The sequence below is a fragment of the Dendrobates tinctorius genome, unplaced genomic scaffold (assembly GCF_039654945.1).
Source record: "Dendrobates tinctorius isolate UK_male_01 unplaced genomic scaffold, ASM3965494v1 ptg000028l, whole genome shotgun sequence".
Lineage (NCBI taxonomy): Eukaryota > Metazoa > Chordata > Amphibia > Anura > Dendrobatidae > Dendrobates > Dendrobates tinctorius.
Window position 1 is genome coordinate 73,652,513 of NW_027361696.1, and position 16,102 is coordinate 73,668,614.

At 45.1% G+C, this 16,102-nt stretch overlaps 1 protein-coding gene across 1 annotated transcript in view; it reads right to left on the bottom strand.

Moving 5' to 3' along the window:
- Nucleotides 1–4,225: 4,225 nt before the first annotated feature.
- The window catches only part of FLT3LG (fms related receptor tyrosine kinase 3 ligand), a 102,668-nt gene continuing 90,791 nt past the window's right edge, over nucleotides 4,226–16,102 (bottom strand). Inside the window, exons 7-10 of the mRNA XM_073570993.1 lie at nucleotides 13,843–13,908; nucleotides 11,752–11,855; nucleotides 8,013–8,046; nucleotides 4,226–4,547 (exon numbers count right to left, since the gene is read on the bottom strand). Coding sequence (XP_073427094.1) covers nucleotides 4,474–4,547; nucleotides 8,013–8,046; nucleotides 11,752–11,855; nucleotides 13,843–13,908 — 278 coding nt within the window. The 3' untranslated portion in view covers nucleotides 4,226–4,473. The remainder of the gene's footprint in view (nucleotides 4,548–8,012; nucleotides 8,047–11,751; nucleotides 11,856–13,842; nucleotides 13,909–16,102) is intronic.

Genomic DNA, 16,102 nt, shown 5'->3' on the forward strand with positions numbered 1-16,102 from the left:
GTGCATGTCGTACAAAGTCATAATATTCAAGATAGTCCAGCTGTGAGAAAGCAATACAGCTGAGATCTTTACGGTGTTAGAGAAAGATCTAAAGATAAAGACATAGAAACCACAGATTAACGGGGGAAACACAATAAAGTTGTAAAAACACATACTTTGCAAAATGATGGGGTATATACCTTTATATAAATAATATTATACATCAATTATCTAAACATCTGCCAATAAATTTTATATTTTTTTTGTCCCTTTAAAGGGAACCTGTCACCCCCCCAGGGCGTTTTTAAGTAAAAGATCCACCTTCAGCAGCACTAAGGCTGCATTCTGTGAAGGTGGCTCTTCTGTTTCTGACCCCTAGTAACGCAGAAATATTGACTTTTTTAAATAGCTCCTCATACCTGTAATGCGTCCCATAGGTATGGTGTGTCCCCCTGTATCAGCCGTCTGCCAGCCGTCCATCATGCCCCTGTTGTGTCTGGGAGCCGCCTCCTCCTGTGTAGTATGCCTGAGCTGGGACAACTCTAGCTGCTTCTTCCCCATCCCCATCCCCCTCCTCCTCTTTCTTTTTCCTCCCTCAGCACCCAGGGTCTGATGAGCTGATCCTTCCAGTGACCTGCTTGTGTGCCGAGAGAGGAAAAAGAAAGAGGAGGGGATGGGGGAAGAAGCAGATAGAGTTGTCCCAGCACAGGCATACTACACAGGAGGAGGCGACGCCCAGACACAGGACAGAGGCATGATGGACGACTGGCAGACGGCTGATGCAGGGGGACACACCATACCTATGGGACGCATTACAGGTATGAGGAGCTATTTATAAAAGTCAATATTTTTGCGTTACTGGGGGTCAGAAACAGAAGAGCCTCCTTCACAGAATGCAGCCTTAGTGCTGCTGAAGGTGGCTCTTTTACTTAAAAACACCCTGGGGGGGTGACAGGTTCCCTTTAAGTGCCTCTAGATCTAAGAGGATTCTGGTCCTGAAATCCCCACCGATTGCTCAAGAGACCCCTGAGAAGTGTGAGGATTAGAAGATAACAGCTCACGGCTCCTGCCTGAGCACACACACTCCTGCCTGTGCATACACATTTCTGTGAGCATGCACACCTACCTGAGCGCACACACACACTTTTGGGAGCATACACTCCTGCCTGAACACACACATTTCTGTGAGCACGCACTACTGACCACACACACGTTTGAAAGCACACACTCGTTTCTGTGCACACACTCCTCCCTAACCATACACATTCCTACCTAAGCACACACCATTGCTTGAGAACACACACTTCTGTAAGTACACACTCCTGCCTTAGCAAGCACACTTCTGCATGCACACACTCCTGTCTGAGCATGCACCCTTCTGTGAGTACACACTCCTGCCTTATAAAGCACCCTCCTGTGAGCACACACTTCTACCTGAGCATGCACCCTTCTGCGAGCACACACTCCTGCCTGAGCACGCACTTCCGTGAGCACACACTCTTGCTTGTTAACACACTCCTCAAAGCACACACTCCTGCCGACCATACACACTTTTGAGAGCACACACTCCTACCTAAGCGCACACTCTTGAGAGCACACACTCCTACCTAAGTGGACACTCTTGAGAGCACACACTTCTGCAAACACACACTCCTGCCTGAGCATACACCCTTCTGCGAGCACACACTCCAGCCTGAGCACACGCACTTCTGAGAGCACACACTCTCCTACCTGAGCACACACTCCTGTTTAGTACACATTCACCCTCTTAGGTTACTTCAGAGCACTACTAAAGTTCAAGAATGTGAAGTCGAAATAATTCTAGAGACTTTTATTTGTTTCATCACAGTTTGAGTGGCCCAGAAGTTTAACCCCTTAATGTCTATGGACGTGCACAGTCCGTCATGGCAGGAGGTAACTTCCCGCACCAGGACGGACTGTGCACGTCATTCCTTTGAACTGTCACTGCGTGTAAACACGCAGTGACAGTTCAGTGCCGACAGCTGTCAGGCACGGCAAGGGGTGCAGGGACCCTTGCAGTCGGTCCCTTCACCCCAAGCGCTGTGATTGGTCAGTCAATCTGACCAACCAAACACAGCAACGATCGAGCAGGTGAGGCTGAAATTTCAGCATCTCCTGCCTGATCTCAGTGCCGGAGCTCAGCGCTGCAGTGGCTGAGCGTGCTGCACTGACAGTCAGGAGCGGCGCCCCCCGCTTTTAACCCCCTGAGTGCTGCGATCAAGCGCGATCGCAGCTTTCAGAGGGGGGAGGCAGAGGGTAGGGGGCTCCCTCTGCCTCAGGTCGGCGTCCCCGCGATGGAATCACGGGGCCCGACCTGTGCCATGATGACCTGGAGGTGTCATGACAACCTCCTGGTCATTCAGCTACAGAAAGCTGCTGAGACCATTCTCACAGCATGGTGTCAGCAGCTTTCAGCATAAGTATAATGCAATACAATGCTGGAGCATTGTAATATACCGAAAGTGAAAGTCCCATGAAAAGACAAGGTAAAAAAACATTTTTTAAAAATAAAAAAAATCCCCTAAAAATACACATTTTTATGTAAAAAAATAAAATAAACAAAAAAATACACGTTTGGTATTGCCGCGTCCGTAAAAATCCCATCTATAAAAGCATCACCCTAGTTAACCCCTTCAGTGAACGCTGCAAAAAAAACCCACAAAAAAGTAGCACATTATACCTTTTCTAAGCGGTATCATCATACCGCTTGGAAAAAATGCAATAACATGCAATCAAAAAGACGGATATAAATAAACATGGTACCACTGAAAACGTAATTTTGTCCCGCAAAAAAACGAGCCACCATACAGCTCCATCAGTGGAAAAATAAAAAATTTATAGCTCGCAGGATAAAGTGATGCAAAAATAATGATTTGTTCTATAAAAGTTTTTATTGTGTAAAAACCACCAAAACATAAATAAACGATATAAATGAGGTATCGTTGTAATCGTAGTGACCCGAATAATAAAGCTGCCATACTAATTTTACCATATGCGGAACGGAGGGGAAAAAAAACAACAACAAAACAATTCCTGAATTTTTAAGTTTTTGTTCATTCTGCCTCCACAAAAATCAGAATAGAAAGCGATCAAAAATCGTTATGTGCCCGAAAATGGTACCAATAAAAAAGTCAACTCGTCCCGCAAAAAACAAGCCCACACTTGACTCTGTCGGCCAGAATACGGAAAAATTATAGCTTTCAAAATACGGCGATGCAAAAATTTCTTACAAAAAATTCTTCCAAAAAAAAGCGTCTTTTAGTGTGTGACAGAAGCTAAACATGAATAAAGGATATAAATATGGTATTGCTGTAATCGTACCGACCCGAGGAATAAAGTCGCCATATCACTAATACCGCACGAGAAACGGCATTAAAAATAAAACCAATTCTTCACCTTTTGTGGATTTGTCCATTGTGCCTCCGAAGGATCGCAGTAAGGCGATCACAGTGGTTCCCCCCCACATATGGGGTATGAGCGTACTCAGGACAAATTTCACAACAACTTTTGGGGTCCTATTTCTCCTGTTACCATTGTGAAAATAAAAACTTGTGGGCAAAAATATCATTTTTGTGGAAAAAAAATGATTTTTATTTTCGCGGCTCTACGTTATAAACTTCTGTGAAGCACTTGGGTGTTCAAAGTGCTCACCATACATCTTGATAAGCTCCTTGGGGGGGGGGTCTAGTTTCCAAAATGGTGTCATTTGTGGGGAGTTTTGACTGTTTAGGCACATCAGGGTCTCTCCAAACGGGACATGGCGTCCAATCTCAATTCCAGCCAATTTTGCGTTGAAAAAGTCAAACAGCACTCCTTCCCTTCTGAGCTCTGCCATGCACCCACACAGTGGTTTACCCCCACATATGGGGTATCTGCGTACTCAGGACAAATTGCACAACAACTTTTGGGGTTCTTTTACTCTTGGGAAAAAAAAAATTGGGGATGAAAAGATCATTTTGTGGAAAGAATATGACTTTTTAATTTTACGCCTCTACGTTATAACCTTCTGTGAAGCCCTTGGGGGTTCAAAGTGCTCACCACACATTTAGATAAGATCCTTGGGGGGTCTAGTTTCCAAAATGGGGTCACTAAAGGGGGGTTTCCACTGTTTAGGTGCATCAGGGCCTCTCCAAATGCGACATGGCGTCCGCTCTCGATTCCAGCCAATTTGACATTCAAAATCTCAAATGATGCTCCGTCCCTTCCGAGCCCTGCCGTGCACCTAAAAATTGGTCTTCCTCCACCCATGGGGTATTGGTGTACTCAGGAGAAGTTGCACAACGAATATTGTGATTCATTTTCTCGTGAAACCCTTGACAAAATTAAAAAAAAATGTGTCCAAAGAAAAAAATTTTATGGAAAAAGAGTTAAATGTTAATTTTTTCCTTCCACATTGCTTCAATTCTTGTGAAGTACCTAAAGGGTTAATAATCATCTTGAATGTGGTTTTGAACAGCTTGAGGGGTGCAGTTTTTAGAATGGTGTCACCTTTGGGTATTTTCTGTCACATTGACCCCTCAAAGTGACTTCAGGTGGTGAGGTGGTCCCTAAAAAAATGGTTTTGTAAAAATGAGAAATCGCTGGTCAACTTTTAACCCTTATAACTTCCTAACAGAAAAAAATGTTGGTTCCAAAATTGTGCTGATATAAAATAGACAAGTGGGAAATGTTATTGATTAACTATTTTTTGTGACGTATGTCTCTGATTTAAGGGCATAAAAATTAAAAGTTTAAAAATTGAAAAATTTTAACATTTTTTGCCATATTTCATTTTTTTCATAAATAAATGCAAGTTATATTGAAGAAATTTTACCACTGTCATGAAGTACAATATGTCACGAAAAAACAATGTCAGAATCAGCGGGATCCGTTGAAGCGTTCCAGAGTTATAAGCACATAAAGTTACAGTGGTCTGATTTCAAAATTAAGGCCTGGTCATTAACCTACAAAATGGCTTGGTCGCTAAGGGGTTAAAAATATGTGGCTAGTATTTGTTAGAATTGGCTTTAAATTGTCTAACGTGGGTAAGACTATTTAGGCTGTCTTCCAATAATTGCTGGAATTTTGGACCATTTCTCAGTTGGGTTTGTAGGAGTCTTTGCTCACTTATGGTTTTTCTATTCTGCTCATACATTTTCTTTGGGATTGAGGTCAGGGCTTTATAACGGCCATTCCATTGCTTTCACTTTGATCTTAACCCCTTCCTGACCAGGCAATTTGCCACAACTTTTTTTATTTTTTGTCGACATCGTAAAATGGCACCATTCATCTTACGATTCAATGTACTGGAAAACGATAATAAAAATCCAAGTGCGGTGGGTGATATTACAAAAAATGCAATTACACAATTTTATCTTTGTATTTTGTTTTTTTTTCAACGTTTATTAAACTGACGTGGTAGTATGAATCTGCGTATTATCAGTTTGTAATATGGTACCAAACTTTAACATTTTTATTTACAGTTTATCAGTAATGAAAAATAATTCATAAAATCCAAGACCAGTAATATTCCATTTTTTGTCGATAGAGATGTGTGAGGTCTTGTTTTTTGCACCTGGAGCACATTTTAATTGGATAGATATGATATTGTGATAATTCCTTATTGCATTTTTTTTCTTGCGGTATTGCAGCGACTGAAAAAAACGCTGTTGTGGTGTTTTGATATTGTTTTCTTATTACACCATTTTCAGGTTACCGTAATTAACTTTATTTTTAAATAGATGAAAATTGTATTTTGTTACTGTTAAAGAGGTAAAAGTGCGGATGATTCAAACTTTTCTATTTTTAAATGTATTTTTTATACTTTTTTTTTTTAGTATTTACTGTACTTTGTATTCCCCTTAGGGAACTTGAACCTGAGATCATCCAATCACTTTTACCACAGTGTTGCCGTTTGTATTACAAATCATGGTCTCCTGTGAAGACCAGCTCCATGATCGCATTAATAGAAGAACAGTCATGACAGTCAAGATGGACTTAAGCAGGTTGCAAGCTGTTATGGTAACCCATCGTGGCTCCGGAATCAAGTTGCAGAGGGGATGATGGGCATTTAGAATAGAGTGGCCTCCCAGCCCTGCACTCCCCCTCTTGAATGACACAGCCATCATCTGAAGGCAATACAGTAGGCTCAGTTTCTGAGGCTCCTTCAAAGAAGGGGATCTCATATATGACGAAACAGTATGTCATATATTGGGAAAGGGTTAAACCATTTTGACATAACTTTGAAAGTATGCCTGGTGTCATTGTCTATTGGGAAGGCCAATTTGCTCCCAGGCATTACCGTAATTTTCTGGCCAATGTCTTTAGGTGTTGATTCAATATCTCTACAAAACTTAACTTCCTAATAATGCCATCTTTGTAAAGTGCACTAGTGTCCTCTGATGCACACTACCTCCAAATCGTAATGTCACCATGATTCTTCATGGTGGGCATGGTGTTATTTGACTTGCAAGCCTCTATCTTTTTATCTCAAAACTTGACAATGGTCATTATGGCCAAACAGTTTTATTGAGGGAAGCTGCTCATTGGAACAGGTGAAGGCCAGGTGGCTATAATTTTTGTATTTTTTTTTTTATACATGTTAAATATGCCTTGGGCAAGGGCATAATTATGGCGCTTGCAGAGGGTGCCACAGGACCCTTGCCAATGCTGGAGGGGGACCCAGCTACGGAATTGGCTATTTAAGCTAGATGTGCATCCAAGGACTCACATTCAGCTGACATGTAATGCAGCACAAAGACTTGCCAGCTTTATGAGGTGCAATACAAGCCGCTGGCCAATCAGAGGCCGGCAGCTGTCGGTATGCCTATCATAAATGGCACATGGCATTGACGTCATGTGCTTGCTGTTGCTTGCTTGCCTAAGTCATTGGCCGGTTTCTGCATTGGCTATTGATGAGGACACTGCACGTTGTGGGAGCTGGGGAAGGTAAGAAGAATAGTTTATTTCTTTTATCTTACATTTGTTGCTGAAGAGCCGCAGAACAGGGAAATTATTACTGGAAGGGATAAAGGATATAGGATATTATACCAGGATGGAGGACATTATAGCAGGAAAGGAGACATTATACCAGGAAAGGTCCCAGAATGGAGGGTATTATACATTGGGGGACATTATTACTTGAGGGGGCATAGGATGGAGGACATTAAACCAAAATGGGGGACATTATACCATGAAAGGGAGACATAACAGTGAGAGGTCTAGGATGGTGGATATTATACCAGGAACAGGCACAGGATGCAGGATATTATACTAGGAAAGGGCAAGGATTGGGGACATTATTACAGGACCGGGGGCATTATTACATGGGGGGTGAACATTTATGTCTTCGTAGGATCTTGACCACTATAAGGGCAAACACATCAGACAAAAATGCAGATGGAAGTCCAAGTCCAAATTTTGCAGAGGCCAATCGGACTCGTTACACCACTGACTTTGGAGTTGGCAGAGCATAATAATGTACATTGGATTCACAACTAATAAATATGATGCAAATTTAATTTTTTTGCCAAATTTGATTGAACTGTCCACTACTTGGACAACACCTTCTCATTCCCCATGCTTGGTCCCGATAAAATAAAAAAGCTTATACTCGCCTCCCATGCCAGCACCAATCCAGCGTTGTCTTTACTTGTGGTCCCGGGGATCCTGTATGGTTGTTGTGACACGTGAGCCCTGTGCCCAATCAGTACTGGCATCACTGTCATTGTACGAATTGAACATGAAGAGGAAGTCAGAGCTGCTGCTGCTCTCCAACTTCCTCTTCAAGTTCAATTCATATGAAAGTGGAGACAGTAATGCCAGCGCTGAATGGGCACCAGGGTCACGTGTCACAAGAACCAAAGGAGCGCCCAGGGACCGAGAGTGTCGACACCATTTGACCGGCGTCGGCATGGGAGGTGAGTATCGGCTTTTTTATTTTATCGAAGCCAAACATTTAGATCAGGAAGGGGTTATCCTAGTAGTGTACAACTATTTTAATCTGACTTCTAGCCAACATTTTGAGTAATTACCTTGACTTCGACTTTTCCAGCATGTTACAAATACCTATTAAAATCAGAGGACCAACATCAGTATATTTTATTAGATCTGATCCAGATGTATAATAAGTGCTCAATACTAGAGGCAAAACAAAACTTTAAAATGGTGAGAATTTGCAGAATAAAGAAATGCTCCAGGCCATCTGCACCTGTTTTATTTTAGGCCGGTTTCACATTTGCGTTAAAGGCCGCAGCGTCGGCTTGTGCACGGCCACCGCTAAGCCCCGCCCCCTGCTGCGCCTCCGCCGGTAGCTCCGCCTCCAGACGCATGACGCTGCATGCGTCATGCGTCCCCTATCTTTATCACTGAGGACGCAGGCGCCACCAAACGCATACTGTGCACGGCCTGCGTCCTCAGTGATAAAGATAGGGGACGCATGACGCATGCAGCGTCATGCGTCCGGAGGCGGAGCTACCGGCGGAGGCGCGACAGGGGCGGGGCTTAGCGGCGGCCGTGCGCAGGCCAACACTGCGGCCTTTAACGCAAATGTGAAACCGGCCTTACTATGCATTGTTAACCAACTGATCTTAGTAAAGAGATTTTCCAAATCATAGATATAACTGTACAGTACAAAGGTTCATAGACACATTACTGCACTGCATACATACATATACTGTTGTAATTTATGTTTGACCGGAGAGAGTTCCAAAGAACAAAGAGAAATCCAACTGTTGCACTAAAGAGGTAGCAACATATACATGGTCACTAGAGATGAGTGGATTGATCCGCAGAGGATCAAGTTTCAGTGAAATTTCCTGACATTTGCGGTTCCATGAATTCAAACACTTTGAGATTTCGTTTTCAGAAAAAAAACAAAAAACTTGACAAGCATCATTTCTCACATTGCGGAAGCATCAGGGAGCAGACAAATGTATTTTTAAGTGTGGTCGTGTAGACTTCCCCATAATGCCCTGCAGCTAAGATATCTAGCAGATTCTCACACCTTGTACAGTGGTGGTCAGTACCAGAGCCATCACAGATCAGCGGTTCCCAGTGGAGCACAGTTTGTACAGCAGAGTTGTTTTTTATCTCCAGAGTCACTGGGTAAGTTTCTCTATCCGGTGGAGTGTAAGCTCTCATGGTCACTGGGTCTTCTCTCTCTCTTGCCTGTAGAGTGTAAGCTCTTATGGTCAGTAGGGGCCTCTCTCTCTCTCCTGTAGAGTGTAAGCTCTTATGACCAGTGGGGTCCTCTCTCTACTGCACAGTGTAAGCTCTTATTGTCAGCGAAGTCCTCTCTCTCTCCTGTAGGGTGAAAGCTCGAATGAAAAGCGGGGACCTCGCTTGCTCTGTCTCCTATAGAGTGTAAGCTCTTATGGTCAGCAGGGTCCCCTCTCTCTCCTGTAGAGTGTAAGCTCTTATGGTCAGCAGGGTCCCCTCTCTCTCCTGTAGAGTGTAAGATCTTATGATCAGCAATATCCTCTCTCTCTCCTGTAGGGTGCAAGCTCTAATGAAAAGCGGGGTCCTCGCTCACTCTGTCTCCTATGTAGTGTAGGCTCTTATGGTCAGCAAGGTCCTCTCTCTCTCCTCACTCCTGTAGAGTGTAAGCTCTTATGGTCAGTGGGGTACTCTCTCTCACTCCTGTAGAGTGTAAGCTCGTATGGTCAGTAGGGTCCTCTCTCTTTATCTCTCTCACTTCTCCCCATGAGCAATTACCAGCATTCCAGTATTGAGGGTTGCAAAAATTATTAGCCGAAAATGAAATTTTGGGGAAAAATTCTGACTTCAAAAGATCGGCTCATCTCTAAAGATGTCCTTCGATTCTACTGAGAAACCAGTGTTTGAATTTATATGAAAATGAGGCTGAACATCTATTTGTATATTTTGAAGCCTCTTTCACTCCAGCTCTATTCCCTGCTCAGCATCTCCTGCTCCCGCTTTATGGACGTCTCCTTTGCCTAAAGTCACTAGGCATAGAGGTTTTCAGTTAGGCAGGAAAAGGCGGTATGGGTGAATAGAGCTGGAGTGACAGAGGCTTCAGATCTACCACAGATCTTCAGCCTCATTCATATCAATTCAATCACTGATTTGTCAAAACAGACGAAAGGACTGACCATGTAAAGGTATCAATGGACTTATCTTTAAAAGAGTTACATGCGCATACAAATAGTTTAGGGGGTGAAATCCTGAAGACAGATTCTTTTTAGGAAAATAGAGCGTAAAAGTGTATATTGACCATTTCTCTGTAAAGGGGAATTACATGGCAGAGGTGAGGGTGCCAGATGTCGGACCTCCACCGACTGGATATTAATTACCTATGCAGAAGTTAAGTCATCAAAATGGTGGAAAACCTCTTTAAGGGCCCTGTCACACATAGCGACGCACCAGCGATCCTGACAACGATATTACCTTGTCAGGATCGCTGGTGTGTCGCTACATGATCGCTGGTGAGCTGCCAAACAGGCAGCTTCACAAGCGATCAGCACCAGCGACACGCGGGTAACAAGCGACGCACGTCGCTTAGTTACCCACTGTGTACCTTAGTTACCAGCGCGCTGGCGCAGGGAGCTGGTAACCAAGGTACACATCGGGTTTCTAAGCAGCGCGCGGCACTAAGAATCCCGATGTGTACCTTGGTTACTAGCTCCCTGCACCAGCGCGCTGGTAACTAAGGTACACATCGGGTTTCTAAGCGCTGCATGCCGCTTAGAAACCCTCTGTTTACATTAGTTACCAGCTGCTGCTCGCTGGTCTCCCGCCTGCCACACGCAGCGATGCGTGCTGGCCAGCGGGAGACCAGTGATCAAAAAAATGTCCTGGCCATTCCAGGATGATCGGCGATACCCGGCAGGGGGGCCGATCGCTGGTAAGTGTCACACACAGCGTTCTCGCTGGTGAGATCGCTGTTGCATTGTAGGGTCGGTGGGCCAGGCTGGGGGGGGTCCCTCTTCTTACCGCGCAGAGACGAAACAGAGACAAGATGGAGGCAGATTCTGGGTGCAACAGGTCCAAGTTTATTTCACTTGCCGTCCGTCTGACGGCCTCAGAGCACACCGCACTTTCTTTACCTCACGGCCCTCCGTTTCCAGGGCCGCTTCTCACACACCGTACTCTGAACTGGGGACGCGTGTGCGTACACTGTCCCCTCTTCACTCGTCGACGCTCCTGACAGGTCCGTCACTGTGGCCGCCTTAGGCCCGTAAACCAACAGCGCTTCCACTGATCAGTCGTCGTGTCAAATATGGTGTCTCACACCCAGTGCCTCGTCCCTTCTGCGGTCCTTCCTGTCAGGACCACCCCCCTGACGTTCTCTCTCCTCAGTCCCCCTGGTTTAGATTCTCCTCACAGCACACAGACTGTCGCAGTCCTCCTGTCACTGGAGCTCCCCCTGGGGACTGGAACCTTCTGGAACCCTCCCTCAGTATTTATAACCAACCCGGTTCCTTGAAACTGTCACTCCGCCCCCCATGACCAACGGTTTCTAAAGCCCTAAGCTGTTGTCAAGTCCTTTGCTCACACTCCTCCCTGCCATCTAATGGTCAACCCAAGGTACTGCACGTCCACTACACTTTCCTAGTTGTTTCCCCACTGTAATAACTGACCCCTACCTACACTGTGCAAACCTTTCCTTCTTCACTCTGACTAGGCCGTCCGTCCGTCAGGTCACCTTCCCTACAGCATCACAAAACTTGTGACTCAGCAGCGATCTCGCTAGCGAGATCGCTATGTGTGACGGGCGCTTAAGTAAGGAATATAATTCAATTTACGGCTTACCATAATACTTACTACAAACAATGTGAGTAATCCGCTGAGTAACAACCAAGTATGAAGTCTTGAACTGGACTGTTTTGCTGGGTCAATGATATGATCAGAATTACCTAGAAAAAGAGTAGAAAATGACCATGTGTAGTATATGAGCAAAATGTAATTTTTTTTAATGTATTGCATTAGATACACTCCATTTTACAAAATAAAAGTTAAGAGATGAGGATAATTTATTATTTATAAGCATTGCATCTAAAGGTCCTGATTTCTCATTTGCAGTGATTTTTAAAGTTTTTCTGTCTTGTGATATTCACTGACGTTTATTGTGCAAAATTCACCAAAATGGTGCAAGCATTTCATAAATTAGCGCAAAGTAATACAAAACTTTTGCGACATTTTGAGCAAAATGCTATGTCTTTTTCAAAAGATGCAATTTTTTAAATACATGCGTAAAATCACTCCAGGATAGGAATGAGTGGGGAGCTGACATGGAGTTTGCACAAAAATGTTGTGACTTTTTAAAAAGTTGCAATTGAAAAATCCGCCCAAAACATCTGGAATTGTTAAACTCTGCCCACAAAGCGGGGGGAAAAAAAACAGGCAATAGAATATATATATGTAGAATAGCTTAAAAAAGGCAGAAATGGAATAATATTTTACAAAGGCACAAAGTACACAAAACTACACAAAAAAACCTGGCACAAAAGCAATGATGAATCAGAGCTAAAGTGTGGATTTTACAAATTGGATCCATTATTCCTTCGAATCATGTACCGTATATACTCGTGTATAAGCCGAGTTTCTCAGCACATTTTTTTGTGCTGAAAATGCCCCCTTGGCTTAAACACAAGTCAATAGTCCCAGAAAGCCAGCAGGGGGAGGTGGAGTGGCGGAGCAGCGGGTTACAGAGGCAGGAGAGTTGTGGCTACAGCCTGTGCCGCTGCTAAAGAGAAATGAATATTCATTTCTCTTATAGCGCGCACAGTGACAGCCGCAGCCGCCAGCTTCCAGAAGACATCCTACTCACCCTCCAGTATGCCCTGCATCTCATTGGTCCCGGCGCCCTTGCAGCATCTCGTTGTTGCCGGCTTCCTGCAGCTTTTCCTGTGCTGAGCGATCACGTGGCGCCACTCATTAAGATAATGAATATGCACGCGTCTCTACTCCCATAGGCATGGAGGGAATATTCATTACCTTAATGAGCAGTGCCACGTGATCGCTCGGCAGGAAGAGTTGCTGGAAACCGGGTTTTTTTTTGTAATAGGAATCATACATACAAGGACGGGTGGGGGGGGAGTCAAGCATACCAGGACAGCTATGTGGAGAGCCACGCATACCAAGGCAGCTATGGGGGGAGCCATACATACCAGGACAGCTATGGGGGAGCCACGCATACTAGGATAGCGACGGGGGGAGCCACCATACCAGGACAGTGATGGGGGAGCCACGCATACCAGGACAGCAATGGGGGGAGCCACCATATCAGGACAGCGACGGTGAGAGCCACGCATACCAGGAAAGCGACAGGGGGAGCCACGCATACCAGGACACTGGCGGGGGGAACCAAGCATACCAGGACAGGAAGGGGGAGCCATGCATACTAGGACAGGGATGAGGGGACAATGCATACCTGGCTTATACTCGAGTCAATAGGCTTACCAAGTTTTCCGTGGCAAAATTAAGTGCCACGGCTTATACTCAGGTCGGCTTATACTTGAGTATATACGGTACAAAGCTACTGCTCTCTCACTTCCTCCGAATGTATGGGATTTGTCGAAAGGCGGGGAGAGTGAAGCGACCGTTAATTGGCAGCAGGGATCACGTGACATAATAATGTCATGCAAGCCCCGGGAAAGCCAGACAAATTCATACAGGCTGTGACAGATGTCATTGGGTCCACAGGCTGCAGGGATCCAAATAAATACAGTAAAACATTGCAGTTGATTCCTGCGTGGATGACACTAATATCTATCTTTCAGAAGCTCTAGCAATAACAAGGTTCTATTTCTTTCTTAGCTATGGGTCTATATATATATATTTTCAATTTGAATTATTTTTTGCATTAGACAGTCAGCTACACCCAAAACGTATGGAGCATACCATTAATATTTAATGTAGAAGCTGTGTGATCTTCAATAGTACTTTTCATTGTACTGACGGGCTTATCTGCGGGAAAAAAATTGTATTTGCAATCATATATCCTTACAGTATATAAATTAAAGTAAAATGCCACATTGGTGTAAATGGTCACCAACATTTTAGCTTTACTATATGAAATATGTCTTAGACATTTGTTGCAACAAAGGGGGTGCCGCATGGGATTTTATCATATGACACTGCTGAAATCACCTTTTTCCCAAGGCACCAACATTTGTCTTTAAATAGAATTATAAAACACATGTGGGATCCCGAGTATTGCACATTTGATAATGTCCGTTTCCAGTCACATGACCGCAGCAGTCAATCACAAGCCTCAGTGGTCAGGTGACCCAAGATCAGCACATCATTTGTTCCTGTCCAAACAGAGACCACCAGAGCATACTTCACTGGAGTTATCAGGTTTAGAACCGGTGAGAATTGTTTTTTATATTAAACATCTTGTTGTATAGCAGAACGACCACTGCTGCTTTTTAGACACTGAAGCTGGCCAAGATTAGGAAGTAAAAATGAACTCCTGTGATCCTGGTCAGCTTCAGAACATTGCTTACACGCTCAGGGGCAGGCTGGGCCGGGTGGCAGGGAGGCACATGCCCCCCGGGCCGCTCCCCCAGCAGCTGTGCAGGGTCGGCCGCCTGATGGCCCTGCATAGTGAACTGCGTGCGGCCGACTGGCTGCTGTGCTGTGACACGGCCGTGCACATCACAGTCTGTCTCACTCTCACAAGTTGCGGCTGAGACATCAGCGTACTCTGAGTGGTACACTGATGTCAGCCCCGAGCTCCTGCTGGCCGCGGTCTGCGGCTTATGAGACAGACTGTGATGTGCACGCAGGCGGCACGTTGACGTCATTGTCTCGCGCCGCTCCAGTTCTCTACAGGCCAGAAGAGGACACGGAGGCCGCGGTGCCAGGAATCAAGATGAGGTGAGTATAAACTTTATTATTTTTTATATGAACGGACTGTGGGGCCATCATACTATATATATGGGGGGGAAACTTCGGCCATCCTACTATATATATGGGGGGGAAACTACGGCCATCCTACTATATATATGGGGGGGAAACTGCGGCAATCCTACTATATATATGGGGGGGAAACTGCGGCCATCCTACTATATATATGGGGGGGAAACTGCGGCCATCCTACTATATATATGGGGGGGAAACTGCGGCCATCCTACTATATATATCGGGGGGAAACTGCGGCCATCCTACTATATATATGGGGGGGAAACTGCGGCAATCCTACTATATATATGGGGGGGAAACTGCGGCCATCCTACTATATATATGGGGGGGAAACTGCGGCCATCCTACTATATATATGGGGGGGAAACTGCGGCCATCCTACTATATATACGGGGGGGAAACTGCGGCCATCCTACTATATATATGGGGGGGAAACTGAGGCCATCCTACTATATATATGGGGGGGAAACTGCGGCAATCCTACTATATATATGGGGGGAAACTGCGGCCATCCTACTATATATATATGGGGGGGAAACTGCGGCCATCCTTCTATATACATGGGGGCAACTGGGGCCATCCTAGTATATATATGGGGGGAAACTGCGGCCATCCTACTATATATAAGGGGGGGAAACTGCGGCCATCCTACTGTATATATGGGGGGGAAACTGCGGCCATCCTACTGTATATATGGGGGGGGAAACTGCGGCCATCCTACTGTATATATGGGGGGGAAACTGCGGCCATCCTACTGTATATATGGGTTGGAAACTGCGGCCATCCTACTGTATATATGGGAGGGAAACTGCGGCCATCCTACTGTATATATGGGGGGGAAACTGCGGCAATCCTACTGTACATATGGGTTGGAAACTGCAGCCATCCTACTGTATATATGGGGGGAAACTGCGACCATCCTACTGTATATATGGGGGGAAACTGCGACCATCCCACTGTATATATGGGGGGGAAACTGCGACCATCCCACTGTATATATGGGGGGGGAAACTGCGGCCATCCTACTGTATATATGGTGGGGGGAAAACTGCGGCCATCCTACTGTATATATGGGGGGGAAACTGCGGCCATCCTACTGTATATATGGGGGGGAAACTGCGGCCATCCTACTGTATATATGGGGGGGAAACTGCGGCCATCCTACTGTATATATGGGGGGGAAACTGCGGTCATCCTACTGTATATATGGGGGGGAACTGCGGCCATCCTACTG